Below are 19568 nucleotides of genomic sequence, written 5' to 3'. Positions count from 1 at the left end.
GTGGGCGCAGCTCACTCCAGGCAGAAGGGGGCAAGTGGCAGCAGGGCATGGGCCCCACTCCCAGTGCTGCCACACCCACATCCCATTCCCCCCATACTGGCTGGCAAGTGGTGTCAGGACAGAGCCCCCACTCCCAGTGCTGATGTGGGCGTAGCAGCACTGGGAGTGGGGGCTACACACTACTGCTGCCCAGAGCAAGCCATGCCTGCATCACGTCCCTCCCCCCCTCGTAGGCTAGGCAAGTAGCAGCATGGCAGAGCCCCGTGACCACCCCTCCACCCCCCAACTGCGGCAGAGGCAGTCACAGCCAGAGGAGCCTTGGGAGAAACCCCCATGGCTGCCCTGCCCGGCCACATCCCCTGCCCAGCCGAGCCTCCCAGCACTTTAGAAAAAAAGAAAAGCCCTGGGTTTACCAGCTCTAGCAACAGCAATTGGGGGCCTCTGGGCATTTGAAACAGAGCGCCCCCCCCATGGGGCAGTGGGGATTGCTATCCCCCACATGAGCTGGAGCTCCCAGTTCGATTCCCCAGCTCTCTGATCATTCCCCCAGATCTGCTCGCGGGCTTTCAGCAGGCTGCTGCTTCTGGCTGGTGAAACAGCCCAGAACCACTGCCATCACCAACTGGCAGTGGCAGCCTGCTGTCATCCTGCATCATTCAGGGGCCCATGCCCCCTGGGAAGAGTTGGGGGAAGAAATCAGAGAACTGGGGGAAAGACTGGGGAGCTGCAAAATCACATCAGGAACTGGGGGAATGTTCAGGGATCTGAATATTCCCCCAGCCCCCGCCTTCAATTCCCCAGCTGCCTGTTTGATTCCCCAGCCCCTGGTTCAATTCCCCAGCCCCCGCTCCGATTCCCCAGTTCCCGGTTCAATTCGCCAGGGAGCTGGGGCAGCTTCATGTCTCAGCCAGAGCCCAAAGTGTTCAGCCCCGGCTCCCAGACAGTGTGCAGCACCCTGTTGAGCTGTGCTGCAGCCGTGCCATGGGGCAGCTGCAGCACAGGTGGAGGGCAGTCCCCACTGCCCTGTGCTGCACAAGGGGGGTAGGAGGGCTCTGCCACAAGCACCCAAAGGCCCCAATCACCACTCCTGTTGCCAGTGAGTGCAGGGTTTTGGGTTGTTTTTTTTTAAACTGCCAGTAGGCTAGGTTTGGGCTGGGGCTGGGGATGGGCAGGGCAGCCATGGGGGCTTCTCCTGTGGCTCCCACCACCTGGGGAGAGGCAGGCAGTGCTGGAGGAGCTGCAGGAAAACCTGCAGCCACTCGGCTGTGTCTGACTCTCCCTGCCCAATCCGAATCACCAAATTTCTCTGAATCAGCACCAAATCTTCTGAAGCTGATTCGGCCGAATCAATTCAGGACAGTGATCCAAATCTCCAAATCGAATCGCAGTCCTCCAAATTGGCAAAATCCAAATCAAATACTTCCCTATTCACACAGGCCTGTTCTACAGTATTTCTCTTTCCCAGGGTCTCTCTATTAACCATTGGCACTGATATAACAACCTGGAAAGGCTGACCATTATCTATCATGTGCTACATTATCCTTCAGAGAATTTGCAGGTATCTTTTCCTAGTTCATGAAGGAATGAAAAATCTTTTCTATTTCAATTGGACCATAAACCCTTTTAGTAGGCTACACAAACTGGGCCATTGTGTTACATGATGAATTTCAGAGGATGTCTGTTGCATATTTAAGTTAGTGTTTGAATTCAGTCACCCACACAGGCATACATATCCCCTCTGTGACAGGAAAATTGTTTCTACCTTTTAAAGCTGACCTCTCCAACTAAGAGTGTACAGAGTCACCTTCAATCTTCCTCTTGGATTTGAAATGGCTAAATTTGTTTGGAAGGTGAAAGATGTGTTAATGGGTAAAGCATCAGTCATTCACCTCTGAGAGTTGAACAGACTATTATGACTAAGCTTGCACTGAAGCTGAATTGACTATGAAAGGGGGGGAGGCGTGTGTGTGTGGGAATAAAAAGAAAGGTTCCTGTGGAAAATTCATGCTGGTACTACCATTAGCATATTGGGAGCAAATCTGAGTCTTGCACACACGAATAACTCTCACTGACTTTTGTGGGAGCTTCTTGATTCCTGAATATAGAAAATCAGCCTCTGCTCACCTTACTCGTGACCAGTCCTAGTGAATGAGACTACTTAACAGGACTGAAGTTACCAGGAGCTGATGAACTACATACTTTCAGTATCCTTTATCTCCGAGGATAAAGATTTAGGGCCATGTCCTATTCAAACTATAGAGCACTTAAGTCGACCTAGGTACCTAAGGGCCTTGCTACATGTTCAAATTAAAGCTGGATAGAAACCAGTTATGGAGTTGTTACATGTTTTCAGGTACTAATTTTATAACTAAAGTTGGCTCTTTTTATAGCTGGATAGTCATTTGTATCATGGGATAATTACTTCGCATGTGTAGCTGGTCTAAATTTATTGCACAATTGACCTTTAATTGCATAATATGTGTAACATGTAGGAGGGGCCTAAATGGGATTGTTTTCTACCCCATTTGAATCCCTGAAAAACCATTCATGTGTCTACTTTTAAAGCATGTTGTCACTGTAGCCTTAGGACTAGGTCATAAAAAAGCAGGGAGGAGGAGGAGGAAGATTCACCCAGCTTTTGTATTAGCAGTTTTTCAGAGGCTCAAACAGGATGAAATAGTTAACTGATGCTTCTTTGGCATCTGGTAGGCGGAATAGAAAGTAACCGGAAAGTAAATTTTGAAGAACGTTAGACTTAAACCATGCAAAGTTAAACTCTTTGTCTTTTTCAGGTCAGCTAAATAAAGATGTCACATATAAACAACTTTATTCATTCCTAAGTTGTCTTCGAGTAAGTTGTCCCTTTTCAGTTGATCAGATAGCCTTTATTCTTTCCTTCTTCCTTTCTTTCACTAAAACGGTATTTTTGGATCACACAGGTCAGTCCCTGCATTGGCTGGATGTCTTCAAATGAAACCCTCAGGAACTTCACATCAGAGGTATGTCTGAAGCATTTGAAATTATTTTTCATCATCGCCTTTTAAAGGGATTGTTTTAGATGATTTCAGCAGTTTTCTCTGAAGCATGTAAATCTGAAAAAGGATGACTAGATTATAAGGGTACCATCATAAGGGCCCAATTTGGTTTTTACTAGAAAACTGATCTAGCATTGCTCAGAGAAACTCCTCTTAAGTCAGTTCCAAATTGCGCAAGTAAAATGTGCCTAAAAATTGGATTTGGCCTCAGGTATATGGAATGGTATGACTACAAAATAATACCAGTGAAGGCTGGTTTTAAAAACCACCCTACAAATGTCATTCTACACATGGTAGATGAACCATCTGAGCAACACATGATTTTAGCCATTTTCTCCAAATATAAAAATATATTTTATTTCTCTCCCCTGAAGCTACGTAATAGAACAAGTCATCCAAATATTGTACAAAATAGCAGCTGGGGGCATACAGTATTTTTGTTAATGTTTCTATTCAGTAGACAAAAAAAATGCCCCACATTTTTCAAAGATTTACTCATGCCTTGTCTTGTGAGTAGTCCCATTCACTACAATGCATGTTATCAAACACATGCATAAGTCTTTTCAGGATTTCAATCTATGTATTTATAAAATACAATAAAGAGTCTTCTGTATATATAAATTCTTGAACAATTCATGTATCTGCAGAAACTATTCGGCTTTCTAAGCTCTTATCTGAAAATAATTATATACTTTCTCATTTAAACTGTGCACATTAAGTATTAAGGAGATTCTGATCTCCATGATCACCAGTGGAAATCACACTGGGCACACAAATTAGCTGGAGTCCACTAACACCAATGGAGTTACTCTGAGTTTATACAGCAGAGATGAGAATCTGTCACTGGATATGTAAGTACTAGCATGCCCAGTACAAGAATGGACCAGGTTTAAGAACAAGAGAGCGTTACCTCTGGAAAAAGTCTCATTTCAAACTGTATGAGGAATGAAGATGACTAGGCTCCTGTCCATCAAAGGAGCCTGCAAAATGAGGCATTTTGAATGATGAAAGTGAAAGAGAAATAGTACTAAAAGAACTTTGATTTAAAAAATAATAAAACCCATGCCTTACTAAACAACTGAAAATGATGATAACTGATTAGGCCCTTTTGTAATCCCTGGGTAAACACCACATCATATTCAGGGCAGCATCCTAAAAGTGTGATAGATAGTACAGAACGGTAGTTAACTTTGATGGTCTGAAGTCAGCCACCCTGCACTGCCTTCTGTATGTATCATTACAAATATCCTGTATAAAGAATGACCCAAATTTTGCCCAGTTTCATACTGTAGATAATTATGTCTACTAAATAGCAATCATATTAGATTTTTTTAAATGGCTTTTCTCTTTCCAGTTACAAAAGCTGAACCCAAGTAAAGCGACATCAGTGGCAATAGCAATCTTTTTATTTCCTTGACTTTTCAGAGAGCTTTACAACTTTCCAATGTCCTGAAAGAAATAGCAAGATCTGAGAAGTTTGCCAGCTTTGATATTTTCTATATGGATTTCCCACTGAAGAAAAGTAAGTTGTTTTCTTGTGGCTGAGAGTGCTGTTAAGGCAGCATATTAGCTTTTAAGAAAAAGAGCCTCATCTTACTTAACAGCAGCACTTTTGACTGACTGGCATCTGTAGGTTTCCAAATGATATATGCAATTTTGGAGAGGTGTATAGAAATCTGAAAAATATAGAGTGCTGTGGACATCTCAAAGGGGACTGAGTGGTACCCCCCAGGGAAGATGGCATATTCAGTTCCACGCTTGAAAATCTGAACATGCCTAACAATTCACTTATTTTAAATAGTGCTTTTCACCCAAACCTCTCAAAAGGATTTAGATACATAAATAAATGTAGGCCTTACAACACCTTTGCAAGACACTGTTGAGGAGTTCGTGACCCCTTGCGGAGCTGTTCCCAAAGATACAGAGTTGCTGTCAGTCTCAAAATTTATTCAGCATTCTGGGCACCCTGAGCAAGCTCAGAGGCCCAGAATAAAACTGTTAGAGGCGATTTATAGTTTATAGACAAGATGCATGCGCAGGTGGGAATTTTCCACTGTGAAAGAAAACAAGATATCAGGTCAGTGTGGGAAAACTCTTAATTATTTCAAAACTGGTTTTTGGCTACATGTTTGTTTTGAAATGGTAACTAACAGGGAGGAGAGCTGTATCTTTGCTTCAGACTTCAAGGCGGCTAGGCCTGTGTCTTATCAGCCTGTCCTTAAAGCACTGAGCCTGCTTTATAGTTAACTTCTACACTATTATTTATGGTCTTGTTAGTAAATTTCTACAGCACCATGGGTAAATAGAGGCTACCAGCTATCACTCAGCATTCTTTCTGGGAGGGGTCCTCGAGTCTGAAACAAGCTTCTACCTGAACCTGAGATATTCCAAATCTATTGACCCTGGGAGCATGCTGCAAGATGGATCAGTTTAGACTGGCTGCTGCAGAAATGTGCTTTTAATTAAAATCAAATGTGTGGGAGTGAGAAGGAGTTTGTTTCTCTGTAGGTGTAATCAGATTTTGTTTTTATAATTTTTGGCATTTGTACCTTAGTTGAATAGTCCTTTTTATTTTTTCTAAATATCTCAGAATCATAACAACCGGGGTTTTTCAAGATAAGCCTCAACACATTTCAATAATGACAAAGCTAAGATGTAATAATGAGGAAGTCATTTGCCCAAACTCACAGAAGCTGTTAGAGGCTTGGATGTCATTTCCTGCAGCTTTCTAGGACAAGAGGGAATTTGAGGGGAGGGAAAGAGCAACCAGGAACATCTGTACAACCAACTGCTTTTCCCATGAACTTCAGGATTTACATTCCTGTACTGGCTAAGGATAGTGTAAGATTGGAAATAAAACTGGAGTTTCCTACCTTTCCAATCCTCTGGCCTACCCCATAGACAACATTGGCTTCCCCTCTCCCGTCCCCATATTCCCCTCCCCTCCACTGTTCAATATTTCTTCCCTGTTATAATTCTATCTTAGAGAGAGAGTCTTTCTGAACGATCTTAATTTAATACTTTTTAAACATACGTGATCATTTTTAACCAAAAAAATCCTTGGTGTTTACTGCCAATCCAGATGATTCTAATAAAAAGCTACTGCTGTTGTATACTGTGGTGGACAAGGTTTTCTAGGTTGGAGTTTATGATCATCTCTGTATACCTGAGACTGCACAGATGGTCACCGTGAATTATAAAATATTACATTGCTTGACAGGCTTTATATTGCATTCTGGGATGAAGAGTTCTTCAACAAGATTATTTTTTCTCAACCAATTTTCCTACCTAAATAATGCAGATGGCACCCTCCAAAGTCAAAGTGTTCTAACAAGTTAATCTTTTGCCTCTGATAGGCTGGGTTTTTATATGAATAAAAAGATTTAAAGGAAAAAAAGCTCAATACCTTACTTACTTTAGTACCTAAATAGACCTGGAAATCTGACCCTGAGTATAGATGCTGATCTCTTTTGAAAATGAGACTAAGAATTTTACAGTTAATTTAACCTGAAATTCTCCTTTTTACTATAGTAAGAGCTCCACATGTGCTGTAAGCTCTCTGAGGTCACCAGCTGATTGGCATAAGCTTTGGCGGGACTCTGGAGTCCAGTGGGTAGACATCACAGTCACCATTCATCACCTCTTTTCCTCTGTTGCTGAATTCAGTGAGGTGGGAGAGCAGGAGGTGGAAAGAGGAAGAGAGAGGGAATGGCAGTAGTACACTCCTGTCTATAATTCCACTATATGCCAGGGACTTAAAAGAAAGGTTGCGCACAGTGTTGAACACTGTGATGCCCAAATCCCTCTGTAGATTTAGCCCTTAGTTATTTACCATGTAATAAGAATTACCGGCAGTCCTCGACTAACAACATTTCAAGTTCCAACAAACAGCACTTATGACCTTTATAAATTTACACCCTGTTTCGAGGTTCCAATGCTGGTTTCAACATAACATTATGACACTCAACACAGCTGCCTCCAGTGCCTTGTGGTGGGGGGAGAGGTATGGGGGCGCAGATCAATGCCCCCGCAGCGAGGGAGGGATTGGGGCTGGGACAGGGGCTGGGCAAAATCTGCCCAGCCAGGGCAGAGGGGCTCAGGGAGGGGATGGGGTAGCTCCTGCTGCTGCGTACTGCCGGTCCAGGAGCAGCTTATCCAACTGCCGTCACCTCTGCTCCCACCGCTAGTCCAGGAGGGCATGGGGTGGGAGTGTGCCCCTGGATCTGTACAGGATGGGCATGGATGTGGATGAACTTGGCTGTGCTCGGGTTGGCAGCGGAAGGTGCTGGGAGCAGGGGCTATGCCCTCCTGCTGCTCGTCCAGCTGGAGCGGAGCTGCTGCGCTGCTTCTGGCCAAGTGGCACACAGTAGCGGGAGCCACCCCAGCCTCCTCGTGCCTCCCAGACAAGCAGCGGCTTCATCCCATGCCCCCGCCACCCCGCCCTGGCTGGGCAAGTGATGGCAGGGCCTGGAGGGGCATGTGCCTCCAGACTGGGGTGGGATAGGTGGGGCCAGGGCTGCACTCTGAGCAGGCAGTGGGGGCTATGGGGGGCTACAATGAATTTTAGAGTGGCTGCAGCCCCTCCTGTAGCCCCCACTCCACCACCCACCCTGCCCCAATTCAGGGGCACATGCCCCCCTATGCCTTGCTGCCACTTACACAGCTGGCAGGGCATGTACCCCCAGGGGGGTGGCCCGGGACTAAGCCGCCGATAATCTGGGAGGTGTGGGGAGGCCAAGGCAGCTCCCACTGCTGTGTGCCACTTGTCTGGAGGCAATGCAGCAGCTCCACCCTGCTCCAGCTGGGCAAGCAGCAGGAGGGCATAGCCCCCACTCTCAGCACCTTCCACTGCCCACCTGGAGTGCATCCCAGCACAGCCTCAGCGCTAGCCCCACCTGTCCCACGCAGATCCAGGGGCACATGCCCCACCACCATGCTCTCCCGGACCAGAATGGGTGCAATGGCAAGAGCCACTGGACAACCTACTCCCAGACCGGCAGCACACAGCAATGGGAGCTGCTCCCCTACCTCCCTGTACCCCCCAACCCCAGCTGGGCAGTTTTTGCCCCAGCCCCTGCCCCAGCTCCATTCCCTCCCTCACTGTGGTGGATTGATCTCCCCCCAACACTCCCCCTCCCTCCCCCCCACTATAACAGACTTACCAGCTGGAGGCTGCTGTGCTGAGCATTGTAAAGGAACCAATCCCCCTTTTATAACATTGTTTCTATGGGAAAATCGGTTCTGACTTATGACGTTTTGACATAAGATGTGGTTTTCAGGAACCAATTGTGTTGTAAGTCTGAGGACTGCCTTTACTTGACTTTGGTGCCTATTACTTATTCAGTATGCAAACTATTTTAATAAAGTAAATTACTAACTATAGATTTACAGGCTTAGTAAAAACAAACATACTAATGCAATCTGCTATTCTTTATAATGCAACGCTAAGGGCTCTGCTACACGTTCAAATTAAAGCCAGATAGAAACCAGCTGTAGAGTTGTTGCATGTTTTCAAGCACTAACTTTACAGCTGATTGGCTGTTCTTACGTAACTTAATGGTCATTTGTATCATGTGATAATTACTTTGCACATGTGGCCAGTCAAAAATTATTGCTCAACTGACCACTTAATTGCATAATATATGTAATGTGTAGCAGAGGCCTAAATAAACCACATAAAATCAGCCATTACTCATACAGATGTTTTCTTTGAACTGCACCTTACACAGACATATATGCTAATAAAAACTTTTACTTAGTAATATAATCAGCTCCCAAATTCTTTCTTAAAGAGCCTGTCAAACACCAGCCAGGGCAGCTGACCTACTTCTTCAGTTTTTAGCTGTAGTTGTTGCTAATCCCTTCTAGAGTCTCACAACATTAAATATTTAACAGTGGTTGCATTGTATTACCAATAAATTGTTTTTAGTACTGTCTATACCTCCATGCATAGGAAGTCCCAACTTCAAAGGATAAAATTCAGGTGAAGAAAAAATTCTTATTAAAATGCTGAAAAAACTCTTATTTTTCTGCATTTTGATCTCTGCAGTGGATATGCATGTTCAGACACTGACTCTGGCCCAAGAATGTATTAGTTCATCTAAGGAGGGGCATCCTACACAATTTTTAAAATTATGTATGTAACCAGGCACTATCTCTTAGGTAGGCAATAGATAGTGACAGAGCAGATATCAGCTCTCATCCAGATATTGGACATACGTATCCAGGGTCTAGTTTATGATTTTTTAAATGAAATACACAGTGCCAAATTTAGGCCTGGTGTAAATTGGTTGAGATTGCTCATAAGTATAACTTGTTTGGGAACCTTATTGTTTATACGAAGTAAAACAAAACCTTAAAGCCACTGAGTAACACAACAGGGGCCAAATTCAGAACACAAATAGTTGGCTATCCTTATGAAGTTAATAATCATAAAACACCATTGAAGTGTCAGTATTCTGACTGTCTATGATCCTGTCCTCAGTCTTCTGCAGTACTCAGTGAGGTATATTTGGGACCCAAGACTCATGTGAGGATCAGGACAGGAGTCATAGGCATTCAAACTTCAGAAACCTGCTCTGGGATTAGGGATCAGCATTCCAGGTCCCTGAGACTCTAGAGTGGTGATTCTCACCCACAGTGCTGGGGCACCTCGTGTGCCACCAGGCCATTTTGAAAGCTGTCGAAAGGTGTGAGGAGATAGGCAGGTAACTGTAGATTCAGGCTTGCCCTTGCTTGGCAGATCCTCCACCCCCACTGTCTAGTACATAAGCACTGTAATATACAAATTAGTTTTTAAAATTGGGTGCCATTCAGTTCACAAGTTATGGAGGCCTCCAGTCTAATGAGGTTTGCTTCAAATCTAAAAAGGTTGAACACCAGTGCTATAGAACATAATGGGCTGGATATTTGATTTGAAATGAGACAGACTGGGCACATCTACATATTCATTAATGCGCCCTAACTACTGTCCATTTAGTTTAGAATTTCCTTAATGAAGTACTACCTGAATACACAGTAACTAGAGTTACTTCACAGTAGTACTTGTGCCTGTTTGTTTTATTCACTTAATTGAGCATTAGCTTAATAACACTGCACAGTAAGCTATTAGCACAGCTTTTAACTGCCACGCTATTGCACAGTGTTATTAGGCTAATGCATGGTAAGCATCTCATGTAGACGTGCCCACTGAGAAGTAAAAGGTCTGTACTCTGGCTGTGGCTTTTCCAACATATGTAACTATCAGCCAGAAACTGGCCCCTAGGATTACTTGTAGTTCAGTGTAGAGTGAAAAATAAAGATATAAAGTGCAAATAATTAAAAGCTGGGTCATCCTATGCTGGGGAGGAAATCACATGACAGGAACAGAACTGCCACAAAACTCTTCAAGGAGATACTCACTGAACATGAAGCACTAGGGATTTTACAAGGAAGTAACCTGTTGATATGGACGCACTTTAACCTCATCCATCCCTGTTCTCACTGGGGTGTATAGTACAGCTGACGTACCTTGCCAAAGTGATTGTATGTACTCCACACACTAAAATGCAAAGGCTATGTGTGCAAGGTGCACTTTCCTCCACTGTATATCTCAGTCATAACCTGCAAATTATACCACTGGCATGGCCTAGAAATCTCATCCCAGTCTCTGACCTAGCTGAGCTGCCCTCAGTGCCAGGCCTCTTTGTGTGGGTGTTTACATGCACACATCAAGTTTGATGTGCCCCAGCCAGCTGTTTTTTCTCTTGGAAATACTGTTCTCCTGCCATTTTTTCTTTGGGACATGAGAAATAGCACTAAAAAAGAAAGAAGAGAAACTTATTTTTAGAAAGTGGAAACTATCATAGCTGTGTGTGTGTGTGTGAGATACTCAAACCCATTGGCTAGAAGGGCTGAAAGACCCATTGAACACATAGAACCAAAGCTAGCACAAATGAGTGTAGCTCCATGGAAATCAAGAGCAGTGCAGTGATCAACACTAGCTGAAGACCTGGTCTGTAGCCTGAGACACTTGAGACCATGAGGTATATAGTTTTAAAACTAACCTCTCTTCTGCCCTATTTCATTGTAAGGTTATTAACCTACTTACCAGATAATCAAAATTCTATATATATAAAGGGCTTAGTCCATCTGACTGTGTTTGTGTGTGTCTGTCTGTCCATAATGCTCTTAGAGCACTCTGATTGGTTGTCTCAGCAGCCAAGCACAATTCTTATTGAAACAACCAATCAGAGTGCTCCACACAGACAGACACACAGACACAGCTAGATGTGCGGGGAGGGGGGTGTCACAGGGCTGGATGCGGGGGGGAGGGGAGGAGTGGCATGGTGCCATATGCAGAGTGGCAGCAATGAAGGGCAGTGGGTGGCAGTGGCCACCCACCATCCTGTGCTGGAGGGGGGGCAAGTCATAGGACCAGATGCAGGGGTGGGGTGTTGTGGAGCTGGATACAGAGCAGGGGTGGGTAGTCTGTAGCCAGATGCAGTGGTAGCAGTGCAGGGTGGTGGGTGGCATCAGCTACCCACTGCCCCATGCTGGGGAGGGGGCACGCGGGGCAGGGCTGGGGCGTGGGGCTAGACACGGAGTGCAGGGAGTGGTGTGTGGCTGGATGCAGAGCAGCAGCAGTGTGGGCTGGTGGATGGTGGCAGTAGCCACCATGTGCAAGCTTCCCTCCCTCCCCCTGCTCCTGGGAGGTGGCAGCAGTGGCATGGGGTGGTGGTGCACTGCGCTCCGTCACGCCTGCCCTTCCCCCACTGTCATCTTGAGAGGAATTTGCTAGTAAATAAAATATATCTGTTCAGGCACCAACACAAATTCCATGATGAATTGGTCATCATCAGTCCAAAACCTACAATTTTTCCATGGCCAGTTCATGCTTATGCCTCCAAAAAACAAATGTATAATATATATCCTAACTGCATAAGGTAGGAATGCAAACTAAAGGTATCTCCATATGTGCTCTAAAATATATCTACACTTTTTTCTAATGTTAGTGCCTAAAATAATTTAAATTATGACAGCTCAATGTAGTCTTACTTTAGATAGACCATCTCCTACACTAAAGTGCATAGCATGGAAGCATGTTTGTATAATGCTGTTATACCCCATATTCTTCATAAAAATAAGATGTGTAACATGTGAGGCTTATGTTGTGCCGAATTTGAATATAAATACTTCATTTAAGTGGAGATTTGATCATAATTGTTCCTGGCATAACGTAAGTTGAATGTATAATGCGTTACAAATTTGCAATATGTTATAAAAAATAATTCTTTGCCTTGCAGTATTTTCTTCTACAGTATATTTAGAAATTGAGAATCTTATTCTTCAGATAAATTGGGAATAAGTATATTAAAGTTGATGTATGCAAACTCAGAATATGCACTGGCTGCATTTCTTTTTAGCTCATTCTAGTAAACTGTACCAACACTCCAACAGCAGCAGAGATTCTAGGTCAGATTCTTTAGCCTGGCAGGAATGTTGTGTTCAACAGGAGGGAGAGATGAAGGGAGAAAAAGCATTATCTCATGATGGAAAGTCTACATAATATTATTAAAAATTCTTATCTATTATAAATGAAATAATTGAATGTAGGTTACTAATGCCATATCCACTAGTCTGATGTTTGATCATTACTCAATTCCTTTGAAGAAAGAAAGCTTTTTACTTCTTCGGTGGCTCTGAGGCTTACAATATAGTATCATTTGCATTGAATGTGGTGCTTATATAATTCAAAAAGTTTATTTTGTCAGCGTTAAAAAAGACCATTCACAAGAAAAGTAACAGAAAATGACACACTGTTCCTGAAGACATCAACCCACATGTATACTGTTACCATCTCTTTTTCCAAACAGCAGTGTTTTTATTTTTGGCTGTGCTGAGGATGCAACTGAAATGTAAAATGAGGGAGTATTAAATCAGTGTTAAATATTTTATAGCTTAACTCACTGCAGCATCATTCTTGGTTGGAAGGGAAAGTGAATTGTTTTACAATCATTTATGTTCAAAGAGCTTCCCTGCATAAAAGGGATAAAAAACAAAGGTTTAAATACTGCCCTAAGGAAAGGAGATTGAATATGGTATTGGCTCTGACAGTACTTCATAAATTATCATAATCTTTATGCACAGCTAAAAATGTTCTCTGATGCAGCCTGAAGTGTATGGGGGCCAGGTACTATACACATTCATGCATACTTGTGTTTGTAATTCTCCGTGATCATTTGATTTATAGTTGCTGAGGAATGGCACAACCTTGGAGGGGAGGCCTGGCAGCTGATAGAACCTGTCGACGGATTCCATCCTAGTCAGGTACAAAAAGAACGAGGGATGAGAGGAGAGCTAATCACGATTGTCTGCTATGAAAGGATGAGTAAAAGGATAAGGACTTACTGGTAACTGATGTTCTTTGAGATGTGTTGTCCACATGCACATTTTCACATGCAAGCATGCTCAGCTACTGAACCCTTAAGCAGAAAATCTCTTATCTTAGGAGTCCCCATGCTGAGTGTCTCATATCCTCCCCTCCGTCTTCCTTCTTGGACTGAGGGGGAAAAGGCAGCACTCATGTCCCTGCTCCTCAGTTTCCTCTGTTGCAGAGTTTGGAGGCAGACTCCAATGAGGAGAAAGGAGTTTGGGAACTAACTGTGTGTGTGGACAACATATGTCAAAGAAGTCCAGATTCTGGTAAGTAATTTGTTTTTGTCCTTTCAGGAGTTATCCACACAGACATTCGTATTTTGGTAAACTCTAATGGAGGGAGGATTTGGAGTTTTTTAAGCAAAAATCAAGTGGAGTACCATTTTACCAAAACTGGGCCACTTAGTGCTTCAGTACTGTAGCAAAGGGGGTGGGGAGAGCAGAGCAACTGCCCTGGGCATCAAAGCAAACAGGAGCCAACAGGTGAGTTGTGCGCCAATATTTTGTTATAATGTGGCTGATAAATGCCGCATGCATGCGCGCAGCCACAGCATGCACACAGCCAGCCCAGCAGCTTGGAGAGCACCATCTGGTTGGTGAGCTTCTTGTGGGGGAGAAGGGGGGCTGGGACTGGGACAGGTGATGTCCAACCAGGGTGCAGGATGGAGCCACGAGTGGCTTGTCTGTGGGAGGCCTGGGGAAGGCAGGGCAGCTCCCGCCACTTTGTGCACCCCAGGGCAAGCATGGGAGGGTGCGTGCCCCCCAGATCCGTGCATGGGACAAGGGCGGGCTGCCACTGCAGACGTGTCCTGGACACCAAACTTCCTTGCTATGGCACTGTAGTGCTTTGTGGAGCCCTTACTTCTATGTGTCAGAATGTTCCTGACAGAGAAGGAACAGAAGCTTTTTTAGCTGCAAGAACCCAACATCCAAGCAATCAAATGAAGTAGGTGCAAGTCTGAGTGAAGCGCTCTGCCATTGTCCTGAGAGAGTAAGTAGGTGAACAAAAGCAGAGGGATGCAATTTGACTCTGATAAGCATAGAACAGTGGTCACCAACCAGTTGATCATGATCAACTGGTCAATTGGGGATCCTTTGACAGTTGATTTCAGTCTGGGGGGAGCTCAGCCCCCCCAGACTGAGATCAACTGTCAGAGGTCCATGATCAGAAGCAGCAGGATGCACATGGAGAGCAGCAGGACTCGTGTCTGGGCTTAGCCACACCTCTTGCTGCTGGGGCTGGGCCAGGGGAGTGGGACAATCCCCCTCTGGGTGAGTGGGGCCCCAGCTGGGCAGAGTCAGAGCCTGGGTGGCTCATCCAGGCTTGCGGGGGAGGGGGGTTCCCACTGCTGCACACATCCCAGTGGAGGCCTGGGGGGCACGTGCCCCCGGATCTATGGGCAGGGCGAGGCAGCTGCCACTGCATGGTGCACTTCGTGCCCAGCTGCTGCAGTGGGGCTCAGGCACAAAGGCCAGTGCAAAGCGCAGCTGCCTTACCCTGGGCTTTTGCCCTGAGTGCCCCCTCCCCCGGATCTGTGCACAGGGTGAGGCAGCTGCTGCTGCGTACGGCTATAGCAGCAATTGGAGCACAAAGCCCAGCATTGCCCCATGCACAGATCGGGGGGAACATGCCCCCTGGGACTCTGCTGGTGTGTGTGCAATGGTGGGAGCGCCCTCCCTCACAGATATGGCCAGTAAATTGTTCCATCAGAGTCTGTAGATCAACCTTTTTAAGGTAAAGATCACTTTTGAAGGAAAGAGCAACCCAGGTTCTACTGCACCCCCTGCTCCCCTCACCCAGCAGGTCAGTCGTGGGGAGGGAGGAAGAGGCAGATTAAGTTGTACTGGGACCTTGGGCAAGCACAAAATTGGAGGCCCCATCCCCCCCATGGGAGCTGGGTTGCAGGGGGGAAAGGGGCCCTTCCCCTCCTAGTGCTGGCAGGGGAGACTACGTGGACCCTGCCGGGCTGGGGAGCACATACCTGCCTCTTCTCCCTGCCCCTGCTACAGCCAAATGTACACATGCACACACACAGACACAGGTGCATGCACTCTACTTTCACTCTGCACAGGGACACATGGAAATCTTCAAGAGGAGACTGGATAGGCATCTGGCTGGGGTCTTATGACCCCTCCCACCCCCAGTGCTCCTTCCTGCCCATGGGAGGGGGTCGGACAAGATCTGTCTAGGTCCCTTCCGACGCATTGAGTCTATGATTCTATGACACAGACACACACACAGACACACACAAACACACACTCTTTCCCCTCACAGGACCTCCCCCCCACAACTCTTGATCACAAGAAGCAGCCCTCCCTCACCCTGCTGCAAACCTCCAGTGGCTCAGTCACACTCCCCACCCAGCCCCCATCACATTTACCTGCAGGGAGCTGGTGCCTGGCTGTCCTATGCAGCCATGCAGATACAGGGGGCTGGGCTGGGCCAGGGCGGGAACACTGTGTCTCTGCAGGCAGGTGGTGGCACTGGGAGGGTTGGTTGCAGGGGGGCTAAGAGGAATTTGGGGAGACCAAAGCCCCCAAGGCCCTCCCAGTGCCACCGCCCACAAAGGCACACCACAATGCAGTGCTTCTGACCCAGCTGGCCTGGGCCCAACTCTTCCCCCCACCAGGTGGGGCATGGCTCTCCCAGCATGGCTTGGCCCCCTCCCACCCAGATGTGGTGCCATCTGCCCCATTCCCCTCCCCCAGGCATGGCACAGCTCTCTCGGCCCAACCCCAGCCCCACCCATGCCCCCCCAGCACCAAAGGTGGAGAGGCCCTGCTTCCAGCTCCCAAGAAAGCAAATGGGCACTGAGTTTAAAACTAAGGCTTTCACTTCCCTGGTGATGAGGATTCTGGGGCCCTGAATTGGTAGAGCCCCCTGGGCTCATGCCCAGCTTCTCTGTTCATTAATCTGCCTAAGGGGGGGCAGATTGAGGACCCCTCAGTGAGAGTGGGAGTGGGGCAGAGACAGGGGCAAGTGAGGCCCAAGCTGGGCCAGGGGAGGGTTGGAGCCCAGGAGGCTCATCCAGGCACATGGGGGGGTCCTGCTGCTGCACGCACCTTGGGTCGTGGAGGACCAGGGGACACATCCACCCCCAATCTGTGTGCGGGGCAAGGCAGCTGGCACTGCACACTGGGCTTTGTGCCCTGAGCCCTACTGTAGCTGTGTGCAGCAGCAGCCACCTCACTCTATGGACAGACTTGGAGGGGGGGGCTTAGGGCTCAGTGCACAGCTGCCTTGCCCCCCGCACAGTTCATGGGGAGGCATGTACCCCCCGGGCCTCTGCCAGGATGCGTGCAGCAGCAGGAGCCCCCCTGCATGCCTAGAAATCTGCCTAGGGTCCAACTCTGTCCTGGCTCAGCCCAGTCGGGGTCCCACTCACCCAGTGGCAGGGGGTACAGAAAGGGATTGTCCTACTCACCTAGGCTGGCCCCAGCATCAGGAGGCATGGCTCAACCCAACCACATGAGTCCTGCCGCTCCCCATGTGCGTCCTGCCACTCCCAATTGCGGACCCTCTGACAGTCAATCTCAGTTGACTGTCAGAGCCCTCCCAGACTTAGATCAACTGTCAGAGGGTCCACAATCAACCAGTCAATCACAATCAACTGGTTGGTGACTACTGCTATAGATGCTTTCTCAGGATGTCTCAGAAATGGAATAACTGACACCACCATTCTTATATGCTGTGGGGTATTCCCAAGTTTTAATAGATGGCTCTGGCATATGAAGAAGTACCTATACAAAAAGATCAAGGATGAGGCCTTCCCCTTAGACCTAGCCCTGGAGTTCAGCCCTGCAGCATCAATCTGGAATGGTGCTGATGAATGCAGTGCTAGTGTGGATAACTGGCATTGGAAAGAGGTGAAGTTGGGGGAGCATATCAGAGAGATCTGTTGAGCAGGAATATTTGGCACTTTACCTCACATTGTTTCCTTATTCTGGGCATGAGGGGCTGACAGATGCCCCAGATAGATAGAATCACAGAATCGTAGAACCAGAAGGGATCTGTAAGATTATCAAGTCTAGTCCCCTGCTATAGGCAGGAAGTTATTGGGCTCAGACAAGTTCAATAAGATGCCTGTCCAGCCTCCTCTTGAGCACCTCCAAAGATAGTGACTGCACCACCTCTGCTGGGATTCAGTTTGACTCTGATAAGCCTCCTATGCAGCCATGCACTACTGGGAGTGTATTCCAGATTCTGGCAACCCTTACAGAAAAGAAGTTCTTCCTTATATCTAGCCTGTATTTACCCTCTGTAAGCTTCTGTCCATTGGTCCTTGTCCTCCCTTGAGGTGCCTTCCTGAAGAGTTGCTTGCCTAGATTTTGGTGTTCACCACTGATATTACCCGCCTTTCACCTGGGAGGTTCACGGTCCTGGCATTTCCTGGGGCTACCGCGCCACCCAGGCCTCCCTACCCCGGAAGGGTGCAGTTTTAGGTCGTGCTCAGGATGATGTGGCACCTCCTCCTCCCATATAGCTCCAGCCTTTATACCTCCAAGTTCTTCCTGGAACGGGAGCTCAGCAGGGAGATGTTCTTCCCTTGCTGGCTGGTGAGAAACTAAACTGCCACCTCCAGCTCTGACAGTGGGGCATTAAATGGCTGCCCTCATTAGCACCTGTCCTGCCACATACATGTAGGCAAGAGGGAGGTTTCAGGCAGAGTGGTGTAGGGGTTTCAGTGAATCTGCACCTCAAACTGCTGAAAGCAAAACTCATGTAACTTGTGTGTGTTAAGGGGTGTAGGTTGTAGCTGTGTTGGTCTAAGGACATAGCTCAGACAAGGTTCTTAGGGTCAATTTGATATCTTTTATTAGACCAAATGAATAGTTGGAGAAATTCTTCTTTGCAAGCTTTTGGATTTAAAAACCCTTTGTCAGGCTGAGGAAGCATCTAGATGGTGTGTGTGTGCTCTTCCTGGATGGAAGGAATAGTAAAGAAGCCAGAGGCTGGCTTGGCACACAATGCAGGCAAGAAAGCCAGTCAGTGAAAATGGAAATGGAGGCGTCAGGAGGTGAGAGACGGGCTGGGGAGAAGGGGGTGGAAATGGGATGTAGCAGGTAAAAGTGGAGAGGTACTTCCTACCTGGGAAGTCAGATTTCAGGGAGGTTGTAGTGTGTCATAAATCCAATGTCTATATTGATCCCATGAATTTCTGTACCTAGGAGGCTGATGAAATGAAGTCCATAGGCCCATGTGTGAAAAGTGGCTTGTCATGCTGGTGGTGCTGGGAGTAATTATCATGGATGGTGTTATTGGAGGGGGTACAGATGCAGGCACTAGGGGTGTGCAAAGTGGGCCCTATTAGATCCAGATTCAGCCTAAATCAAGGACAGTGATTCGATTAGTTGATTCGGATCACTGTCCCTGATTCAATTCGGCAGAATCCAAATCTGAAGATTAGATGCTGATTCAGAGAATCAGTGATTCGGACACAGACACAGCTTTAAAAGTTTTTTCTATGTACCTTGAGGTAGCAAGCATGGCTTGTGAATGCTGTGATGCTGGGGAGCATGGAGCATCCCACAGGAGTGTGGGAGGACCCCCATGTGCTTGATTGCGAACCTGGAAGTGATCCAGAAGTACTTCCAGTCCACTTCCAGGTCTGCCAGGGAGCCCTTCAGGGGCCCCACTCTCACACCTCCCCAGCTCAGCAATCGGTCATGGGGGACCCCAGGTGCCCCCCCTAACCCAGGAAGCACCAGTCGCCTAGCCTGGGGAGCATGGGCAGACCCTCTGCATGCTCCTCGGCAGACCTGGAAGTGGAGCGGAAGTGCTTCTGGTCCATTTCCGGGTCTGTGGCTGAGCATGCTGGGGAGCCCCCCCATGCTTCTGTGGGATACTCCATGCACCCCAGCATCACAGCATTCATGAGACCCTGCTACCTAGAAGTATGTAGAAAAAGCAGTTAAAGCTGTCTCTGTGTCCAAATTTCTGAATCTCCCCAAATCGATTTGGAAGGTTCTAATTTGATTCAGAGAGATTAAAGGGTCATTTGATTTAATTCAGATTCAGAGATTCAGCCACCAAAACAGGCTGAATCTCCACCGAATCAAATCAGGGACCAAAGCTTCACACAGCCCTAGCAAGCACTGGTCCCGCCTCCTTGCTGT

At 47.0% G+C, this 19568-nt stretch overlaps 1 protein-coding gene across 2 annotated transcripts in view; it reads left to right on the top strand.

Annotated features, from left to right (window-relative positions):
• The window catches only part of AOAH (acyloxyacyl hydrolase), a 158505-nt gene that overhangs the window by 124864 nt on the left and 14073 nt on the right, over positions 1-19568 (top strand). For both annotated transcript variants that reach the window (XM_019538687.1, XM_019538695.1), the window contains exons 18-21: positions 2793-2851; positions 2940-2999; positions 4461-4557; positions 13267-13343. In XM_019538687.1, coding sequence (XP_019394232.1) covers positions 2793-2851; positions 2940-2999; positions 4461-4557; positions 13267-13343 — 293 coding nt within the window. The remainder of the gene's footprint in view (positions 1-2792; positions 2852-2939; positions 3000-4460; positions 4558-13266; positions 13344-19568) is intronic.

The sequence above is a fragment of the Crocodylus porosus genome, unplaced genomic scaffold (assembly GCF_001723895.1).
Source record: "Crocodylus porosus isolate Cpor-Errol unplaced genomic scaffold, CroPor_comp1, whole genome shotgun sequence".
Lineage (NCBI taxonomy): Eukaryota > Metazoa > Chordata > Crocodylia > Crocodylidae > Crocodylus > Crocodylus porosus.
The sequence above is the reverse complement of the archived record's forward strand: the minus strand, read 5'-3'. Positions and strand labels throughout refer to the sequence as shown.